This window comes from Scyliorhinus canicula, chromosome 9 (genome assembly GCF_902713615.1).
Source record: "Scyliorhinus canicula chromosome 9, sScyCan1.1, whole genome shotgun sequence".
NCBI lineage: Eukaryota > Metazoa > Chordata > Chondrichthyes > Carcharhiniformes > Scyliorhinidae > Scyliorhinus > Scyliorhinus canicula.
In genome coordinates this window covers 146,839,043-146,857,739 of record NC_052154.1, presented here as the reverse complement: position 1 = coordinate 146,857,739, position 18,697 = coordinate 146,839,043, and the positions used below count along the sequence as shown (strand labels likewise).

Sequence of the window (18,697 nt, the reverse complement as noted above, 5' to 3'; positions counted from 1 at the left end):
GGCTTCAGACAGTTCCATGATACGTACCCAGCAAATGTTAGACAGAAAAATACCTCGCACAGAATACTAGAGCCTCATTACAGAGGGAGCAGGGCTGGAAAATGTAGTGAGCCATTCAAAAATCCATTGATTTCGGCAGGGTCAGACAGAGCGCTTATAATTCCTCCCTTCATCTAACCAGAACTGCTCCCTCCCATCACACCCCCCAACTCACCTATCGACACCCGACTATCACCTTTGACATCCTGTCTACCACCCCTCCAGTTTGACAACCCCTGACCCAACAACCACCGACTCTACTTAATCCTTGACCCAGTTACCACCACCAACCAACTACATCGCTGACCTGGCTAGCTACCGATCCAACCCAACCACACCCCTAACCCGACTGCCCACCTGAAAAGCTCTGCTGACCCAGCTCAAATAACTCCCAACACATCTACCCCCCCCCCGCCCCCTGACCTGACCCGACCCAACTACCCTGCTGACCCAACCATCCTTCTGACCACCCAAATACACACCGACCCAACCTGATTGCCCCCAACCCTACCTGACTACCCCCAACCCAACCCAACCCAACCCTGACATAACGTGACTAATGTTCAACCCATCCAACTAACACCCTAACTCAACCCAACCACCCTCCTGAGCCAACCATCCTTATGACCGCCCAAATGCCCACCGACCCAACTACCCCTGACTCAGTCCAACTAATCCCCACCCAACTACACCCCGACCCAATCTGATTACTCCTAACCCAACCCAACTACCCCGGCCCAACCCAATCACCCTTCTGACCCAACCAGACTATCCTCCCAAATCAGCCACATTATCTGCCTAACTCAACCACCTTCTTGGTAACCCAACTACCCCAACCTGATTACTGGCCCCTGACTTGACTATCTTCTGACTCCCTGACTGCCTTCCTGACCTGACATGACTTCCCATCAAACATCCGATTGTCCCTCAACCTGACCTGATTACCCCAAACTGACTACTCACCCACTTACCACCTCACCCACTTACTGATCTCATCAATTTACCCACCTCACCCAGCTACCTAAGTCACACACCTACACAACTAAGCCATCAAATCACCTATCCACGCACCTAAACTTTCATTCGCTCACCCATTCATTAACATTCAAACAGGACCTTTAAACTTATCATACGGAAAAAGTGCAGTAAAAAGGCACCCGTCTTGTATTCTCTCAACTCTACTCCGCTCCCTGATGTACCGCACATGTGATGTCCTGTGAAAGCTGGGTTTCGGAAGGTTCCGGATGAAATGTGCAGCAACATCGAGTTGGAGGAATTTTTGTTTGCAGCAACAATCTGAGGATCACTGTCACTGTTTGTAAGATCTGGGCCCATGTTTTTCAATACTAAAGAATGGTTTAAAAATGGACAGCCCTTCTTTCTCATCAAGCTGAATTTTATAGGCCACCTGTAGACAGAAAAACAGACCTGTAATTTAGGGGCTGTGCCAGCCGGCCAATTCCCTTGATTTTCCGGGCAGGGACTGGAGGCAGTAGGTGGGCCATTGGCCCGTGATCCCACTGATATCCAATTTACAGGCCTAATCCTGCTGTTGCTCTAATTTAATGAGGACTGTGCCCAATATCCAGCCTGGCAGGTTCAACCCTGCAGACTGCTGATCAGTGGAAGTGTGGAGGGGTGTCCTCCTTCCTGTGGCCCCTGTGTCATGTGGCGGCTCTCCCCTACAGCTTTGCCTCCCTGCATCCACTCTCCTCGCCCTCTGCTCTATCCATCATGTCCTGCATAGCCCCAACCCTCCTTCATTAGGACATGCCAATCAGAGCCCGGCGAGATCCTGGGCTTAAATGGGTTTGGGATCACCAATCGTTCCTCTTCCGCCCAAGCCTCCCGCAACAGAAACAGTGAGCACCAATCCTGGTATGGTGCACAGATGCTGGCCTCTAATTGGCTGGCAGCTCGATGAAGTGGGACTTCCTCCTGGAGATGAATGGAAGTCACTCCTACTAATTAAGGGCCTTTGCTTGAAAAATTGAAGTGAGTGCAGCCAAATAGAGGTGGGCTTAATTTGTCTTTGTTGAGGGCTGATGGAACCATCAATTCACCAGACACGTGTTTACGATATGAATCTAGGCTTTAATCGACTTACTTCAGAGCCAGCCTGTTACCCGTTGATGAACTCGTAGTGAACTCAGGCTGACTCTGGACAAGGGTATTTATACAGCTGCATTAGGGGGAGGAGTCGTTGGCGGAGCCAAGGGTGGAGCCCAGTACAAGTTCCTGAGTGCTCCCAGCGCTACTCCCCCTAGTGGTAGGATGGCGCTACTGCGCTTACAACGGCAGTGTGAATTTACATATATACATCTATATATTACATTCACCACATTCACCCCCTGCAGAAAAAAAAATCAAGTCCGGCGGGGGTGGTGGTCTATAAAGTCAGTCTGTCCGGTGGTCGAATTGTCCGCTGTGATCTGCGGAGCACCGGGGTTGCAGCCTCTTGCGGTGGTTGGATGGGTGTTGTGTGCTGGGGTACGATGGCGGACTCCAGGGAGGGTTGTATCCGAGCTTCATACTCTCCTGGTTCGACCGGGGACTGGGGGTGCTAGGGGCTGGCTGGCGTGGGTGCACGGAACAGGTGGAGCGAGCTCGTGGGCTCGGGAGCTAGAGGGGGCGGCAGCATGGGGTGTAGGGTGAGGGGTCCTTCTGTGGGGGTAGAGGGGCGCTGGATCCGGCGGGTGCCAGATCCCAGAGGGATACTGTGTCCTGACGGCCGTCGGGGAACTCGACAAAGGCGTACTGGAGGTTGGAGTGGAGCAGGCGCTCTTTTTCAACAAGGGGGTCGGTTTTGTGTGCCCTGACATGTTTCCTCAGAAGTACGGGGCCCGGCGTCCTCAGCCATGCCGGAAGTGAGACCCCCGTGGTAGTGCCCCTGGAAAAAATGAAGAGCCTCTCGTGAGGGGTCTGATTGATCGCTGTGCACAAAAGGGACCTAATAGCGTGGAGCGCGTCTGGGAGGACTTCCTGCCACTGGGAGACTTGGAGCTTTCTGGACCGGAGGGTCAGTAGGACGGTCTTCCAGACCGTCGCGTTCTTCCTTTCCACCTGTCCATTCCCCCTGGGGTTGTAGCTGGTAGTCCTGCTCGAGGCAGTGCCCTTGTCGAGCAGGTACTGACGCAGCTCGTTGCTCATGAAGGACGAACCCCGGTCGCTGTGCACGTAGCTGGGGAAACCAAACAGGGTGAAGATGCTATGCAGGGCCCTAATGACTGTGTGGGAGGTCATGTCGGGGCACGGGATAGCAAATGGGAAACGGGAGAACTCGTCTACGACGTTTAAGAAGTAAACGTTCTTGTTGGTTGAGGGGAGTGGCCCTTTGAAATCAATCACGAGACGTTCAAAGGGCCTAGAAGCCTTGACCAGGTGGGCCCTGTCTGGTCTATAGAAGTGCGGTTTGCACTCCGCACAGATAGGGCAGTCCCTGGTGACCGCTTTTACCTTCTCGTTGGAGAAAGGCAAGTTTCGGGCCCTGATGTAGTGGGCGAGTCGGGTGACCCCCGGGTGGCAGAGGTCATTGTGGATGACTTTTAATCAGTCGATCTGCGCGCTGGCGCATGTCCCGCGGGATAGGGCATCCGGAGGCTTGTTGAGCTTCCCGGGTCGATATTTGATATTGTAATTGTAGGTGGAGAGTTCGATCCTCCACCTCAGAATTTTGTCTTTTTTTATTTTGCCCCTTTGCGAGTTGTCGAACATGAAGGCAACCGATCTTTGGTCGGTGATGAGGGCGAACCTCCTACCTGCGAGGTAGTGCCTCCAGTGACGGATATCCTCCACAATGGCTTGTGCTTCTTTCTCGACTGAGGATTGTCGGAGTTCTGAAGCGGAGAGGGTACGGGAGAAAAATGCAACTGGTCTCCCTGCCTGATTTAACGTGGCTGCAAGAGCTACCTCTGAGGCGTCGCTCTCTACCTGAAATGGGGTGGATTCATCCACCGCCTGCATGGCCGCTTTGGCGATGTCCTCCTTGATGCCGTCGAAGGCCTGGCGTGCCTCGGCTGACAGGGGAAATCGTGTGGTCCTAAAGAGTGGGCGGGCTTTGTCCGCATATTGAGGGAACCACTGGGCGTAGTAGGAAAAAAATCCCAAGCACCATTTGAGGGCTTTGGGACAATGAGGGGGAGGGATTTCTAAGACGGGGCGCATACGGTCCGGGTCGGGGCCCAGGACTCCGTTTTCCACGACATAGCTGAGGATGGCTAGTCTGGTTGTGCGGAAAACGCATTTCTCCTTGTTGTACATGAGGTTCAGTTTCTGTGCCGTCTGGAGAAAACGGTGGAGGTTGGAGTCGTGGTCCTGCTGGTCATAGCCGCAGATGGTGACATTGTCCAAGTACGGAAACGTGGCCCACAGCCCGTACTGGTCCACCATTCGGTCCATTTCTTGTTGGAACACCGAGACCCCATTGGTGATGCCGAAAGGGAACCCGGAGGAAATGGAAGAGGCGGCCATCGGCCTCGAATGCCGTGTAGTGGCGGTCCTCCGGGCGGATTGGAAGCTGGTGGTATGCAGACTTCAGATCCACCGTGGGAAAGAGCCGGTACTGGGCGATCTGGTTTACCATGTCTGCAATCCTGGGGAGGGGATACGCGTCGAGGAGCGTAAATCTATTTATGGTCTGACTGTAGTCGACCACCATACGGAATTTTTCCCCAGTCTTAACTACCACCACTTGAGCTCTCCAGGGACTATTGCTGGCCTCTATAACCCCCTCACTGAGTAGCCTTCGGACCTCTGCTCTGATAAATACTCTATCCTGCAGGCTAAACCGCCTGCTACGAGTGGCTACGGATTTACAGTCCTTAGTGAGATTGGCAAAGAGAGGAGGGGGGGGGGGAATTCGCAGCGGAGCGAGGCTGCAGATCGTGAGTGGGGGCAGGGGCCCTCCGAAGCTGAGGGTGAGGCTCTTGAGGTTACATTGGAAGTCTAGGCCTAATAAGAGTGGTGCGCAGAGTTCGGGCAAAACGTAGAGTTTGAATTTCGAGTAGCTAGCGCCTCGGATTGTGAGTGTCGCGGTGGTGCGCCCCTGGATCTGGACCGAGTGGGAGCCTGAAGCGAGTGAGATCGTTTGCTGCACGGGGAAAACGGGGAGCGAACAGCATCTTACCAGGTCTGGATGTATGAAGCTCTCCGTGCTCCCGGAGTCGAAAAGGCATGGCGTTTTGTACCCGTTGATATGGACCTCTGCCTTCGGGTTTCGTAGATTCTTTGGTCACGATTGGTCCAGGGTGACCGCGCTGAGTTGCGGGTAGTCGGCGGCTCGATCAGCTGTGCTGGAGTGGCCCCGTGATGACTGCCCTCTGAGTTCATAGTCAAATTCGAATTCTTCCGCAGAGTTGTCCGAGCGCGGAGATGCCGATCGGACCTGTGGATCGCACGTGGCGGGCGGCAAGGAAGATGGCGTCCAAGTTGGCGGCCCCCATGAGTCGCACGTTGCCGGCATCGTGGTGGACGTTTTCCAAGATGGTGGCCCCCATGGATCGCACGTGACTGGAGTGGGTGGAGTCGGGGCATAGGCTGCAGCGTTTCGGGCCCCACGGGCCTGCGAGTGAGCGGAGCGGTTACTTCGAGTCGCTGGGGAGTTGGAGGCTGGGGCCCTTTTAGCGAGGCACACTCTTGTGTAATGGCCTTTCCGCCCACAGCTGCTGCAGGTCGCGTTGCGGGCCGGGCAGTGCTGCCGCGGGTGCTGGTTCTGGCCGCAGAAATGGAAGGCTGGATCAGCATAGTGGCTGGCTGGGGCAGCATAGTGGCTGGCTGCTGGAGCAGCGGCATGGTGGCTGGGCGGCCGCGTAGCACAGGCCTGGGGGAGTCGCTTGTCGGGGGCCCATGATTGGGTCGCGGGGTCCGCGTGGAACGAGTTAAGACTGCGGAAGGAGACCTCCATCGTGGTAGCTGCTTCCACAGTTGTTTCTAAGTCCTGGGCCCCCTTTTCCAGCAGTCGTTGGTGCACATTGTTAGACCTGAGGCCCGCTACAAAAACATCGCGTACCGCCAATTCCCTGTGTTCAGCCGCGGTAACCGCTTGGTAATTACAGTCATTGGACAAATTATTAAGTTCTCTTAGAAATTCAGCGAGTGATTCTGTAGGCCGCTGGCGGCGAGTCGTGAACACATGGTGAGCGTAAACTTTGTTAACAGGCCTTACATAAATTTTATCGAGAACTGCTTGCGCTGCAGTATATGAACTGGCCGAGCTTAGTTGCGTAGAGATTCTGTGGCTCACCCTCGCGTGCAGTAGACTTAGCTTCTGTTCCTCTGTCGTTTTGACTGTGCTTGCTTCGGCCAGGTAGGCCTTGAAACACCGCAACCAGTGGGAGAAGATTTCTTTAGCCTCTGCATCCTGCGGGTCGAGTTCCAGGCGTCCAGGACTGAGGGCTGATTCCATAATCAATCTTTGCTGTTCTTAAGTCGATTAAATTGATGGAACCATCAATTCACCAGACACGTGTTTCCGATATGAATCTAGGCTTTAATCGACTTACTTCAGAGCCAGCCTGTTACCCGTTGATGAACTCAAAGTGAACTCAGGCTGACTCTGGACAAGGGTATTTATACAGCTACACTGGGGGGAGGAGTCATGGGCGGAGCCAAGGGTGGAGCCCAGTACAAGTTCCTGAGTGCTCCCAGTGCTACTCCCCCTAGTGATAGGATGGCGCTACTGCGCTTACAACGACAGTGTGAATTTACATATATACATCTATATATTACATTCACCACAAGGGCAGAATCCCTTTTATTTGTCCTTCAGTTTGTTTAATTTAGTTTATTTGGTTCAATTAAAATAGTCTGAAGTGGGCTCAGCCCGAAAACGTACACTGGGATGTGGGAAACCCAGTCTCAGCATATAATCAATTAATTCCGTGTTCACTTTGCGGGTGTTCTGTTTTTTTTATATCCAGCATTTTAGGAATTGGGCTTCATTTGTCACTGGGACAACTGGTTAATTTGATTGGATGAGTCGTGTCCAATTTTCATCACTCGAAATTTGGACACTTTCCAGGATTTTGTCAGTATTTTAGGGATCTTATTTCTCAAAACCGTCTATTGTTCCATGAAAATCATTCATTGGTTTCAGTCACTTCTTTGCACAATTCCAAATGGTTATCCTAAAACCTGCAGAAATGGTTTCTTCACTCAGCCTTTCCATTTTGCTAGATTCACTGATGTTTGAATATGTATATTTAACAGAATTCCCAAACAGATCTGTGAGGACTACCTCAGGGCAAATTACATCAAAGTGATCAGTACAAATGAAAACTGACACCAAAAAATAAGCCTTACAAACCTCTGCAGCCAGCCACCCCATGTGGAGACACGCACTGAAATTTGGTTCAGCAAGTTTCAAAGACCATAGAGTCCTTAGAATTCCTAAAGTTGAGAAGGAGGCCATTTATCCATCAAGTCTGCACCGACCCTCCGAAAGAGCACCCGACTGAGGCCCACGCCCCCACCCTATCCCTGTAACGCCGTAACGCCACCTAACCTACACATCTTTGGACACTAAGGCACAATTTAGCAAGGCAAATCCACCTAACCTGCACATCTTTGGGCTGTGAGAGGAAACCGGAGCTGCTGGAGGAAACCCACGCAGCCACGGGCAGAATGTGCAAACTCCATACAGAGAGTTACCCAAAGCCAAAATTGAACCTGAACCCCTGGTGCTGTGAGGCAGCAGTGCTAACCACTGTGTCACCATGCTGCCCTATCGATGCTATATTCATAACATTCAACGTGCCCAAAGAAAGGCCAGACATGTCACAGCTGCAGAGTTTCAGCCAGGCACCAACAACTACAATACGAACTGCCCGTTCTGTGGACATCCATGCTGAACTCGCATCAGACTCTTCAGCCATGAGACGGCCCACAGAAGGAAAAAGGAAATAATTTACAATTTGGACATACTCAAACAGCAAGGAATCTACCACAATACACTTTACAATGATAAGGAACATTTGGTGTTGTTTCCCTCCAGTCTACTTTGTTTTAATGAATGCTAGCGGAAAAAGACCATTGGGTTAAATGACTCAATGAGCAGCAGGCTTCTTGTATCTCAAAGGTAAGCATATTCCTAACCTGTAATTAATTAAATACTTAAGTTGTGGCCCAGAATATGCCTCTCTAGAAAGTAGCCACTTGTTTTAGCTCGTGTTTTAGCTAGTAATGTGCTGTTACTCTCTGTTCTGTAGCTTTAAATTACTGAACTTGATTGCGAGGGGGATATTGTTTTCACTCAGGGCGAAAACGTTAATGAATGAATTACGTGCTGTACAAAAGCACATGAGAAAGAGCTGATTGTTGCCTCTGTAATGGATTGAATGCACTCAGAAGCTTCTTCCTTGATCGCAACCCCACGCTCCACTGGACGTAATTACAAGCTTTCAGGCTGCAGACAGGCCTATGCAGGAAGTAGTATGGATTTGGGCTGAAAAACGTAGTCTGTAGCACCCGTATTTTTAATTATTGTGTCATGATCAGGTGAGGAGAGGAGAAATTGTGCCCCTCTTTTTCCTCTCCTTGCTTAACCGCAGCAGCTTTAAAAAAATATTCTGTGAGTGGTTAACTCTTTATGTGCTGCAACCATAAAAGGCACAATCATACAGGTCTTCTTCAGGCTTTAAAAAGCAAGGAGATGTGTTTTTATTATACTCTACCTCGTCGAAGTAAAATTAATTTTAAAAGGCTCCAATTTTGATACGCACACACTCAAAGTTCACACATGCACAAATAGGTTGCAGAGTGGGAAGGATAGGTTAAGTAATTTAGAATACAGTAATATAAGCGGGTGTAATGTTCTTGAAGGTTGATGACTTGGTGGGCTTCACATTGAATTTAGAGGTTCTGCTGCTTTTGGCATTAGGATAGTGTAGAGAGATAGATGGACAATTTATCTGTTCTTCTGCGGGCGACAACATTGGGTTGAACAGTTTTTCTAATCTCTGTCTATGGTACTTGGGTAGTCAAAATCAACAGGCAGGGTCCAAATCTTGTCAGTTGGATAGAGACAGGGAACAGGGAAGGAATCCATGCAAGATCTTGTTCCTTCAATGTCTCAATTGTTTGTCCTGTTCTGCAGAGAAAGTAGGTGCTTACAATACACAAAGGAGTCGCTTGTCACACAACCTTCTCTCTCCAGCTGCCCAGTTACCCAAGTATGTTCCTGGCTAGTGTAACTTGACTAGATCATGGCTGTTAGTTCCTCTCTAAACCAGGGTCTCATTGTCCATGTGATTATTTCTAATGGTGTGTCTCCACCCAGTTCAGTACCCAGGTGATTGTCTGAATGTTTAGCTAATGAAATAAGTGACCACCCCCTTTTCACCTCTTTCAAGCCAGTTGTTCCTGATACAGTTTTTCTGACAGGTTGTCTCCATTTCAACAGTCTTGGAATATAGAAGGTACAGTGATGCAAATTTTCAGCCATCTTTTACTGAGGTCCCAAGGTACTGGATTGTGACTTTGGTCTTTTTAAAAACAATCGGTAGGGTTTTCAAGCCAGCAAATTCCAAAATACTTTTGGGGTTAAAGCATGGTTTCACAATGATATTTCTTACAGAAACTCAGGCACCCATGGCCTAGTTGAACCAGGAACGTTCCTCGTCACAACGGACATCTCGGCACCTCTACACCAGCATCCCCGATGACGACTGCATTGCTGCAACAGCCTCAGTACTCAACACTGACAACTGCCAATCTCCAGACGCAATTCTGCAACTCATCTGCTTCATTCTGGATCATAATGTCTTCACCTTCGACAACAAGTTCTTCATCCAGACACACGGAGCAGCCATGGGGACCAAATTCGCACCTCAATGTGCCAACATCTTCATGCACAAGTTTGAACAAGACCTCCTCACCGCACAGGACCTTCAACCGATGTTATACACCAGATACATTGATGAAATGTTTTTCCTTTGGACCCATGGCGAAGAATCACTGAAACGACTACACGATGACATCAATAAGTTCCATCCCACCACCAGACTCACCATGGACTACTCTCCAAAATCCGTTGCATTCTTGGGCACACTCTCCATCAAGGACGGTCACCTCAGCACTTCGCTTTACCGCAAGCCCAGAGATAACCTCACGATGCTCCACTTCTCCAGCTTCCACCCTAAACACATTATACAAGCCATCCTTAATGGACAAGCCCTCTGTATACACAGGACCTCCTCAGACGAGGAGCGTAACAGACATCTACAGACGCTGAAAGATGCCCTCGTACGAACGGGATATGGCGCTCGACTCATCGATTGACAGTTCCAACGCGCCAGTACTTCCCCGGAGCGGAGAAACTACGACATCTTCTTTGCAGCCTTCAACACATCATCGATGAAGATGAACATCTTGCCAAGGTCATCCCCACACCCCCACTACCTGCCTTCAAACAACCGCGCAACCTCAAAGAAACCATTGTTTGCAGCAAACTACGCAGCCTTCAGAACAGCAACCAGAACACCACACAACCCTGCCATGGCAATCTCTGCAAGACATGCCAGATTATCGACATGGGTACCACCATTACACATGAGAACACCACCCACCAGGTACGCGGTACATACTCGTGCGACTCGGCCAATGCTGTCTCCCTCATACGCTGCAGGAAAGGATGTACCGAAGCGTGGTACACTGGCGAGACCATGCAGACGCTGCGACAACGGATGAACAGACATCGCGCGACAATCGCCAGGCAGGAATGTTCCCTTCCAGTTGGGGAACACTTCAGCAATCAAGGGCATTCAGCCTCTGATCTCCGGGTATGCGTTCTCCCAGGCAGTCTTCAGGACGCACGACAACACAGAATCGCGCAGCAGAAACTTATAGCCAAGTTCCGCACACATGAGTACGGCCTCAACCGAGACCTTGGATTCATGTCGCATTATATTCATCCCCCATCATTTGGCCTGGGCTTGCGAAATCCTACCAACTGTCCTGGCTTGAGACAATTCACACCTCTTTAGCCTGGGGTTACCCCTATCTCTGGATCTGTGACAACTTCATTACCTGCAAAGGCTCGCATTCAAAGTATCGTCTTGCAAATTTGACTTTGTCTATATACATGTTTCTGGAATCTACCTCTTCATTCACCTGAGGAGGGAGCAGTGCTCCGAAAGCTAGTGACTTGAAACAAACCTGTTGGATTTTAACCTGGTGTTTTAAGACTTCTTACTGTGCTCACCCCAGTCCAACGCCGGCATTTCCACATCATGACAATGATATTGAGGTGGTTTTCAATCCAAAATGACATCTGCACTATGTGCACACTTCTGCCGCCAGTTAACTCCTGCTGCCTACAATTATGCCCCACCTCATTCCGCAAGAGAGCGGGAAGTATGCCAATGTGTCTGGTATGATACATTTGAGTGATCGGGTGGGCATGGTTGAATAGTTGGCAAACATTTACAAGCTATGGAATGTTGGAGTGAGCCTTGTAATCGTGATGAGTGCGTGAAGGTAAGGTTGGACCGATGAATGTGAGCTTCAATTTGTGATCAATAGAGATTTTGGCAGGTGAATAATGAGGATGTGGTGCATTGAGCAATGGGGCAGTTGTCAGGATTTGGCACTCATACGAGATCACTGAACATCTTGCAGCGCTGCATCCAGATCTTTGAGGCTGTACTGCTGGCATTGTTTGCCACAATCATCCCACCTCAATGCCTCCTTTGCGGAGGGGGTGGGGGATTGTCTGAAGGAACCACCTGGCCCAATATGAATAGATGATTGGTGTGATTTAACGGGACAGAAACATAGTCCCATTTTGGGCACGTTTAGCGGGGCCTGCAGCACCCAGAAAGACACCGCTATTTAATCGCATTACGACATAATGCCCCACTGAGGCTGCACTTACGTCATTTCCTGCACTGAGGAGCTCAGCTCGAAGAGTATTCGTGGAGAGGGATGCCATTTTTAAATGTTGTGCCGATCTTTTGACCCCCCCTCAGCCACCCCACTATGGCCTCCGGAGCCGCCCCCTCCACTGCACCCAACTTACCTCTTACAGGGTCCTTGAGGCCCCCCCCCCCCCCCCCCCACCCCCACCCACCCCCACTCAGCCCACCTCTAAGGGCAAGGCACACCTGCGCCTGATCCCTGGCACCCAAGAACCTTGGCACTTCTAGCATGGCACCCTGGCAGTGCCCCTGCCAGCCTAGCAGTGCAACCTGGGCACTTGAAAGTGCCAGTGTAGCACTGCCAGGTTGCCCTGCTGCGCTGCTAAGGTGCTGATTGGCAGGGCAAAGGTGCACAGGTGTCAGCGGGAGTGTGAGAGTATCACCCTGTCCAGAGCCCGACTACCCAGGGGTCTCAAATGGCTTGGGAGACCAGTGCGAAACGATGCCATGGCGAGGTCTCCCAGGCACATAACTGAACATCAGGGGGAAACTGCGGAGACCTGTATGGGCGACTACTGGGAAAAGCACGCTCGCCAATGGATGAGACAAGAGAAAAATGGGAAGAAGACCTAGGGTTTGAAATTGGATGAGGACTCTGGAGCGAAGCACTGCACAGGGTCAACTCCACCTCCACTTGCGCAAGGCAGCTGAAAGTGGTATACAGAGCATACTTAAACAGAACCCGAATTAGGAGGTTTTCCTTGAGATGGAGGACAAATGTGGTGCCAGGGAGGCCCGGTCAACCATGCCCACATGTTCTGCTCATGCCCCAGACTTCTCGGGTTCTGGAAAGCCTTTTTTCAGGTGATATCCAAGGTTGTGGGGATGAGGGTGGAGCCATGCCTGAAAGTGGCAGTCTTTGGGGCATCATAACAGCCAGAATTCTTTATGGGGAGGAGGGCCGACGCCCTAGTCTTTGCATCCAAAATCGCCTGCCGGAGAATCCTGCTCGGCTGGCGATTGGCAGCACCTCCCAAAGCTGCAGGCTGGCATTCTGACCTGTCAGAACTTCTCAAAATGGAGAAAAATCAAATTCACAATCCAGGGGTCGGAAGAGGAATTCCACAAGACATGGAGGCCATTCACCAACCTGTTCCAAGATCTGTTTATAGCCAGCAGCCCAAATGCCAGGGGCAGGGGGGAATCCACAGAAGAACTATGGACACATATGGAAACGGGGGGGGGGGGGGGGGGGGGGGGGGGGGGGGGTAGAGAAGGAGGGAGGGAGGGAATAAAAGGACGCAAAATCCAACCATACCCATGTGGGGGGGGGGGGGGGGGAACGAAACGTTTAGGAACAACCTAACGTGAAGCAACATACGTAGCACTATGTTACCCCTAATAGGTTCAGGTTTGATGAACCAACGAACAAAGAAGACACACCAGATTGCACAAAGGGGAGGGGGAGTTGGGATTAGGAGGCCAAGTCAAAGAAAAAGAAAAAAAGAAAAAGTAAAATCGCTTATTGTCAGAAGTAGGCTTCAAATAAAATTACTGTGAAAAGCCCCTAGTCGCCATATTCCGGCGCCGGCAATTGTAAAAATGTGAATTGTAACCGATGTATGTAGTTCCCGTGCATGTTCACTTTCATCTTTGTTTTGCATAAAAAGAAAAACCCTAATAAAAACATTTTCATAAAAAGGATTAACTCACATTTGGAAACAAATGGACTTATTCGCGATAAGCAGCATCAGGTCTGATTAGTAAGTTTGTGGATGGCACAAAGATTGGTGGAGCTGCGGACAGTGAAGAGGATTGTCAGAGGATATGGCAGGATGTAGATTGACGGGACACCTGGGAGGAGAAATGACAGATGGAGTTTAATCTGGACAAATGCACGATAATGCATTTTTGAAGGTCAAACTACTGATTGGAATTATACAGTAAATGGCAAAACCCAGGACTATTGACAAGCAGAGAGATTTAGGTGTATAGGTCCACAGATCACTGAAAGTGGCAACACAGGTGGATAAGGTAGTCAAGAAGACAGATGGCACGCTTGCTTTCAGTGGTTGGGGCATTGAGTATAAAAATTGGCAAGTCTTGCTGCAGCTGTACAGAACCTTGGTACAGCCGCATTTGGAATATTGCGTGCAATTCTGTTCGCCACACTACCAGAAGGATGTGGAGGCTTTGGAGAGGGTGCAGAAGAAGTTACCAGGATGTTGCCTGGTCTGGAGGGTATTAGCTATGAGGAGAGGTTGGATAAACATGGATTGTTTATACTGGAATGACAGATGTTGAGGGACGACCTGAAGAGGTTTACAAAATTATGAGTGGCATGACAGAGTGGATAGTCGGATGCTTTTTCTCACGATGGAAAAGACTATTAACATGGGACATTGGTTTAAGGTGCAAGGGGGAAAGTTTAGAGGAGATGTGTGAGAGAAGACTTTTACACAGAGGGTGGTGAGTGCCTGGAATGTGTTGCTGGGCGAGGTGGTGGAAGTAGATGCAATAAGAAGCATCTTGATGGATACATGAGTAGGATGGGAATAGAGAGATATAGATGCCGGAAGTGCAGAAGTTTTTAGTTGAAACAGGCATTATGATCGACGCAGGCTGGAGGGGCAAGGGCTTGTTCCTATGCTGTACTGTTCTTTGTTCTTTGACATGCTGACAGGGTCAGATGTGGGAAACTGGGAGAGGATCCTGGGGCGCATAAACAAATTGGCTAAATGGCCTCTTCCTTTGTCTTACGTTTTCTATTGAAGAAACCTTTAGGTCAATGAAGGAAAACAGGTCTGATTTGTTTTTTCTGACACTAGGTAATCAAGTGAGTTGGAGGAGATTAATGCAACTTCTATCAACAATTACTGTTACTTTCCCACCTATTTTATACAACTGCATGTTGTCCTGCATCCTAAAGAACCCATCCACCTCTTTTTGAAGAGAAACCGCACATCCCCATCGATCTCAGCTGAGTTTCCCCACACGTATCCATTCCATCACCCAGGCTGCCCACTCGGCTGCGGAATGCCTGAACTATGCCTTTGTTACCTCCAAATATGCCGATTCCAATGTATCCCTGGCAGGCTTGACACCTTGTATCGCCATAAATATTAGCTCATCCAAAATTCTGCTACCCATGCCCTAACTCAAATTCCTCCAATACCTCACATATTACTATCTTTGTAACCTCTCCACCCCTTTAACCCTCTGAAAACTCGGCATTCTTTCAATTCTGACCACTGAATTTTCATGACTTTCTTATTTACATCACTAGCAGCTGTGACTTCAGGTGCCCTGGCCCAAAACTCTGAAATTCCCTCTCTAAACCCCTCTTCTTCTCTCCAACTATCTCTTCCTTTAAGACACACTTTAAAATCTCTGTGACAAGCTTTTGCTCACTTGTCTAATACCTCATACGGCTGTTTAGCACACTGGGCTAAATCGCTGGCTTTGAAAGTAGACCAAGGCAGGCCATCAGCACGGTTTGATTCCTGTAACAGCCTCCCCCGAACAGGCGCCGGAATGTGGCGACTAGGGGCTTTTCACAGTAACTTCATTGAAGCCTACTTGTGACAATAAGCGATTTTCATTAAGTAGTTTGGTGTTACATTATGTTTGATAATGCTGTTGTGAAGCAACCTGTGGTATTGTACCATGTTAAAGGTGTTAAACAGACGCAAATTTCTGTGGCAGCATATCTATACTCCTAACATGCTCTGACCCATAACTATGAAAAGTAATTATAGAATCATAGAATCTTACAACAAAGATACTTTCTATCTCTATGATCTCATACAATCCCCGTACCCACCTCACTCTCCATTTCCTCTCATGGCTTTCCCATCTCTATTTAATTGGTATGGTCACCTAGCAATCGAATGGTTGTTAGTTCAAATCCCACCGTGGCAAGTTGTGAAAACAATTTCAATATATGTGTTGGTTTGTGGACTGGCACCAGAAAAAGATTACCATACCAGTTCCCATGTTTTCAAAAGAAGAAAATTGGGGCTCTAATATTCTTCAGTGAAGGGAACTACTGCACTGCTAGGTCTATCCTACATAATCCCAGACAATCCCTTGGTTTACTCTTACTGCCTTTTGGGTAACCAGTGATGGACAGTAAAGAAATAAATACTAACCTCTCACCTGGAGAACAAATTCAAATCAAAACTATTCACTCAGACAGAATCTACTCATTGTCTCATTTGGATATCCCCAATCCTATTTTTTTGATCTTAAACAATATATGAAAATTTAGGACAAGAATTTTGAGCATAATCCTTAAAAAGGAGCCAGGCCGTTCGGGAACAAAATCAGAAACACTTCCAAAAAATTCAGGCTGGAGGGGCAGGTGGCCCATGTCTGCTCATGTGTTCTTAAGTCACCTCAGAAGCTATGCACCCCAGTGCAAAAGCACCGATTCTGCAAGCGATAATTTAGTTAGTTAGTTAGTTAGGATTAGTTAGTTAGAATTAGTGAGTTAGAATTAGCCAGTTAGGATCACCTGTGCCAAATGAAGCAATTATTTTACTGCTGTCGGGCCAAAGCAGGATGTTGGACTCCGTCGCCGTTCTTGGTTTTCACCAGTTGATATTTTGTGAGTTTATAATGGATTTGTCTCTGTGTTGTTTCATGGATGGGTCATTAATCTGACTCATACACCCATACCAAGAGGGCTGTGCACTACTTTTAATCCGGCTCCTGCCGTTCAACCTGTCTAGCTTGGGTGGCCCTGCTAGATCTTTCACTAAGGTTCCATTCTGGAGAACTAGATGTTTGCCATCTAGCTCTTTATTAAGAAAGGCTGAAGTTTCAATTAGAACACAGGGGAATGGAATTGGATACGGACGTATCAAATGATATGGTAATACCACACAGAATGATACTCTGGTTAATATCCTGGAGCCTGCTTCAATACTGAGCTTCACTGCAACACAAATAGATCCAGATTTCAAATTTGACTGTATTAAATTTCAGTCACAACATTGCATGAAAATAATTCCAAGAGAAAACTAGAAGAGACATTGGAAATGTGAAATGAAAACAGAAAATGCTGGGAAAATGCAGCAGTTCAGAAAGCATGTGTGGACGTACTGTGAGAGGCAGGGTGGGAGAAAGATGGAGATAATTGGTGGGGAGGGGGATTGATTTGCTGTCAGACAAACCTGGAAGATTAGGTTTCCCTCGGGTGCTGCAAACAGGGGAGTATAGGCACTTGACATCAGGCCTCAGCTACAGTGCAAGGAGGAGGGAAGCATTCGTAGTCAGAGGGGGAACGAAGATGGAAGAGAGAAGATAAAATGCCAGATAGATGATCAAGATGCAGCTGGAGAGCACGGAGGAGTGGGGGAGAGATTGGAAAGGGAGGGCTGAAGATGGGAGATGGTGGTTCAGAGCTGTGAGGAATAGTGTTCAGTTGGGGGTAGAGTAAGAGTAGAAGCTTCTAAACTGGATGCTGCAGTTGAGATTAGTTTTTGAAAATTAATTTGTGGGATATGAGCATTCCAGGGAAGGCAGGTCCATGTGACGCCGGTACGCCCACAGTGCTGGTCGGGAGAGAGTTCCAGGATTTTTACACAGCGTCAATGAAGGAGTGACAATGTAGTTCCAAGTGTGTGGTTTGGAGGTGGTGGTGTTCCCATGCGTCTGATGTCCTTGCCCTTCTCGATGGAAATTGTTTGGAAGGTGCGAGTTGCCACCATGCATCTTGTCAATGGTACACATTACGTACACTGTGCATGAGTGAAGGACAGCGTGAATGTTTAAGGTGGTGAGTGGCGTGGCAGTCAAGTGGGCAGCATTGTCCTGGGTGTTGTCAAGCTTCTTGCGTGTTGTAGGGGCTGCACTTATCTGTCAAGTGAAGAGTATTCTATTGTACTCAAGGCCTGTGCCTTGCCCAATCCGGCAGTCTTATCCTCCTTTTAGCTGCTGGGTTTCCTGAGGCCTGTTGGGGGAGGGGAGGAAGAAGAGGTGTGGAGACGGGAGTGTTGGGAGCAGGTTGGGCATTAGGTTTAAGACTTTTAACACATTAACATCCCACTTGATCCAATGCCACACATTATTGTGGAATAAAATCCCCCTCACCTTTTAGGGAAATCTACTTAACCACCTGAGCATTTTTGGTATTATCTGTTCTTATTGCAAACGTTATGAACTATCCTATGATATTTTGGATCAAAACATTACACTGAGGATATGCTACACCCCATTTTTAAAGCTCAAAACATTAAATATTAGCTCTTACCGCTTAAAGGCACGAACGATTCTCCACAGGAGACCCACACCTCAATGGGGTTCCTGACAATGAGGCTCACGAGTTCCGTGTCCATACTCTTCAAGTCCTCTGGGGTCACCCGGGGTAACCTCTGCTCTGAATGGTCATTCTCTGGGGTTGGCGAATCAGCCCAGTCTAGGGGCAGAAACATGCATTAAACATGAATTAAACCAAGGTGACATACCAGAGAGACCCTATAATAAAAGATAAGGGGCTGGATTCTCCCCAACTGTTCGCTGGTAGTGGAGTTCCTGATGTGGCAGAGAATCCCGTGTGGGGTAAAAACAATGGGCGGAATTCTCCGACCCTCCGCTGGGTCGGAGAATCAGTGTGGCGCCGTGCGAATGGCGCCCCGACGCCGGGACGCAATTCTCCGCAGTGTGGAGAATTGGCACGGTGCGGTCGGTGCGGCGCTGGTCTGGGTATGCGCCGACTCTCTGGCCTGGGCCTGCACGGGCCGGCGCGTCGATTCTCCGGCCCGCATGGGCCGAGCGCCCGTCAACAAAAAGCCAAGTCCTGC

General features: G+C 49.1%; 1 protein-coding gene across 1 annotated transcript in view; it reads right to left on the bottom strand.

Annotated features, from left to right (window-relative positions):
* LOC119971775 (doublecortin domain-containing protein 1-like) overlaps nucleotides 1–18,697 on the bottom strand; it is a 695,221-nt gene that overhangs the window by 57,163 nt on the left and 619,361 nt on the right. The window contains exon 33 of the mRNA XM_038807879.1: nucleotides 18,148–18,312. Within this exon, the coding sequence (XP_038663807.1) occupies nucleotides 18,148–18,312 (165 nt within the window). The remainder of the gene's footprint in view (nucleotides 1–18,147; nucleotides 18,313–18,697) is intronic.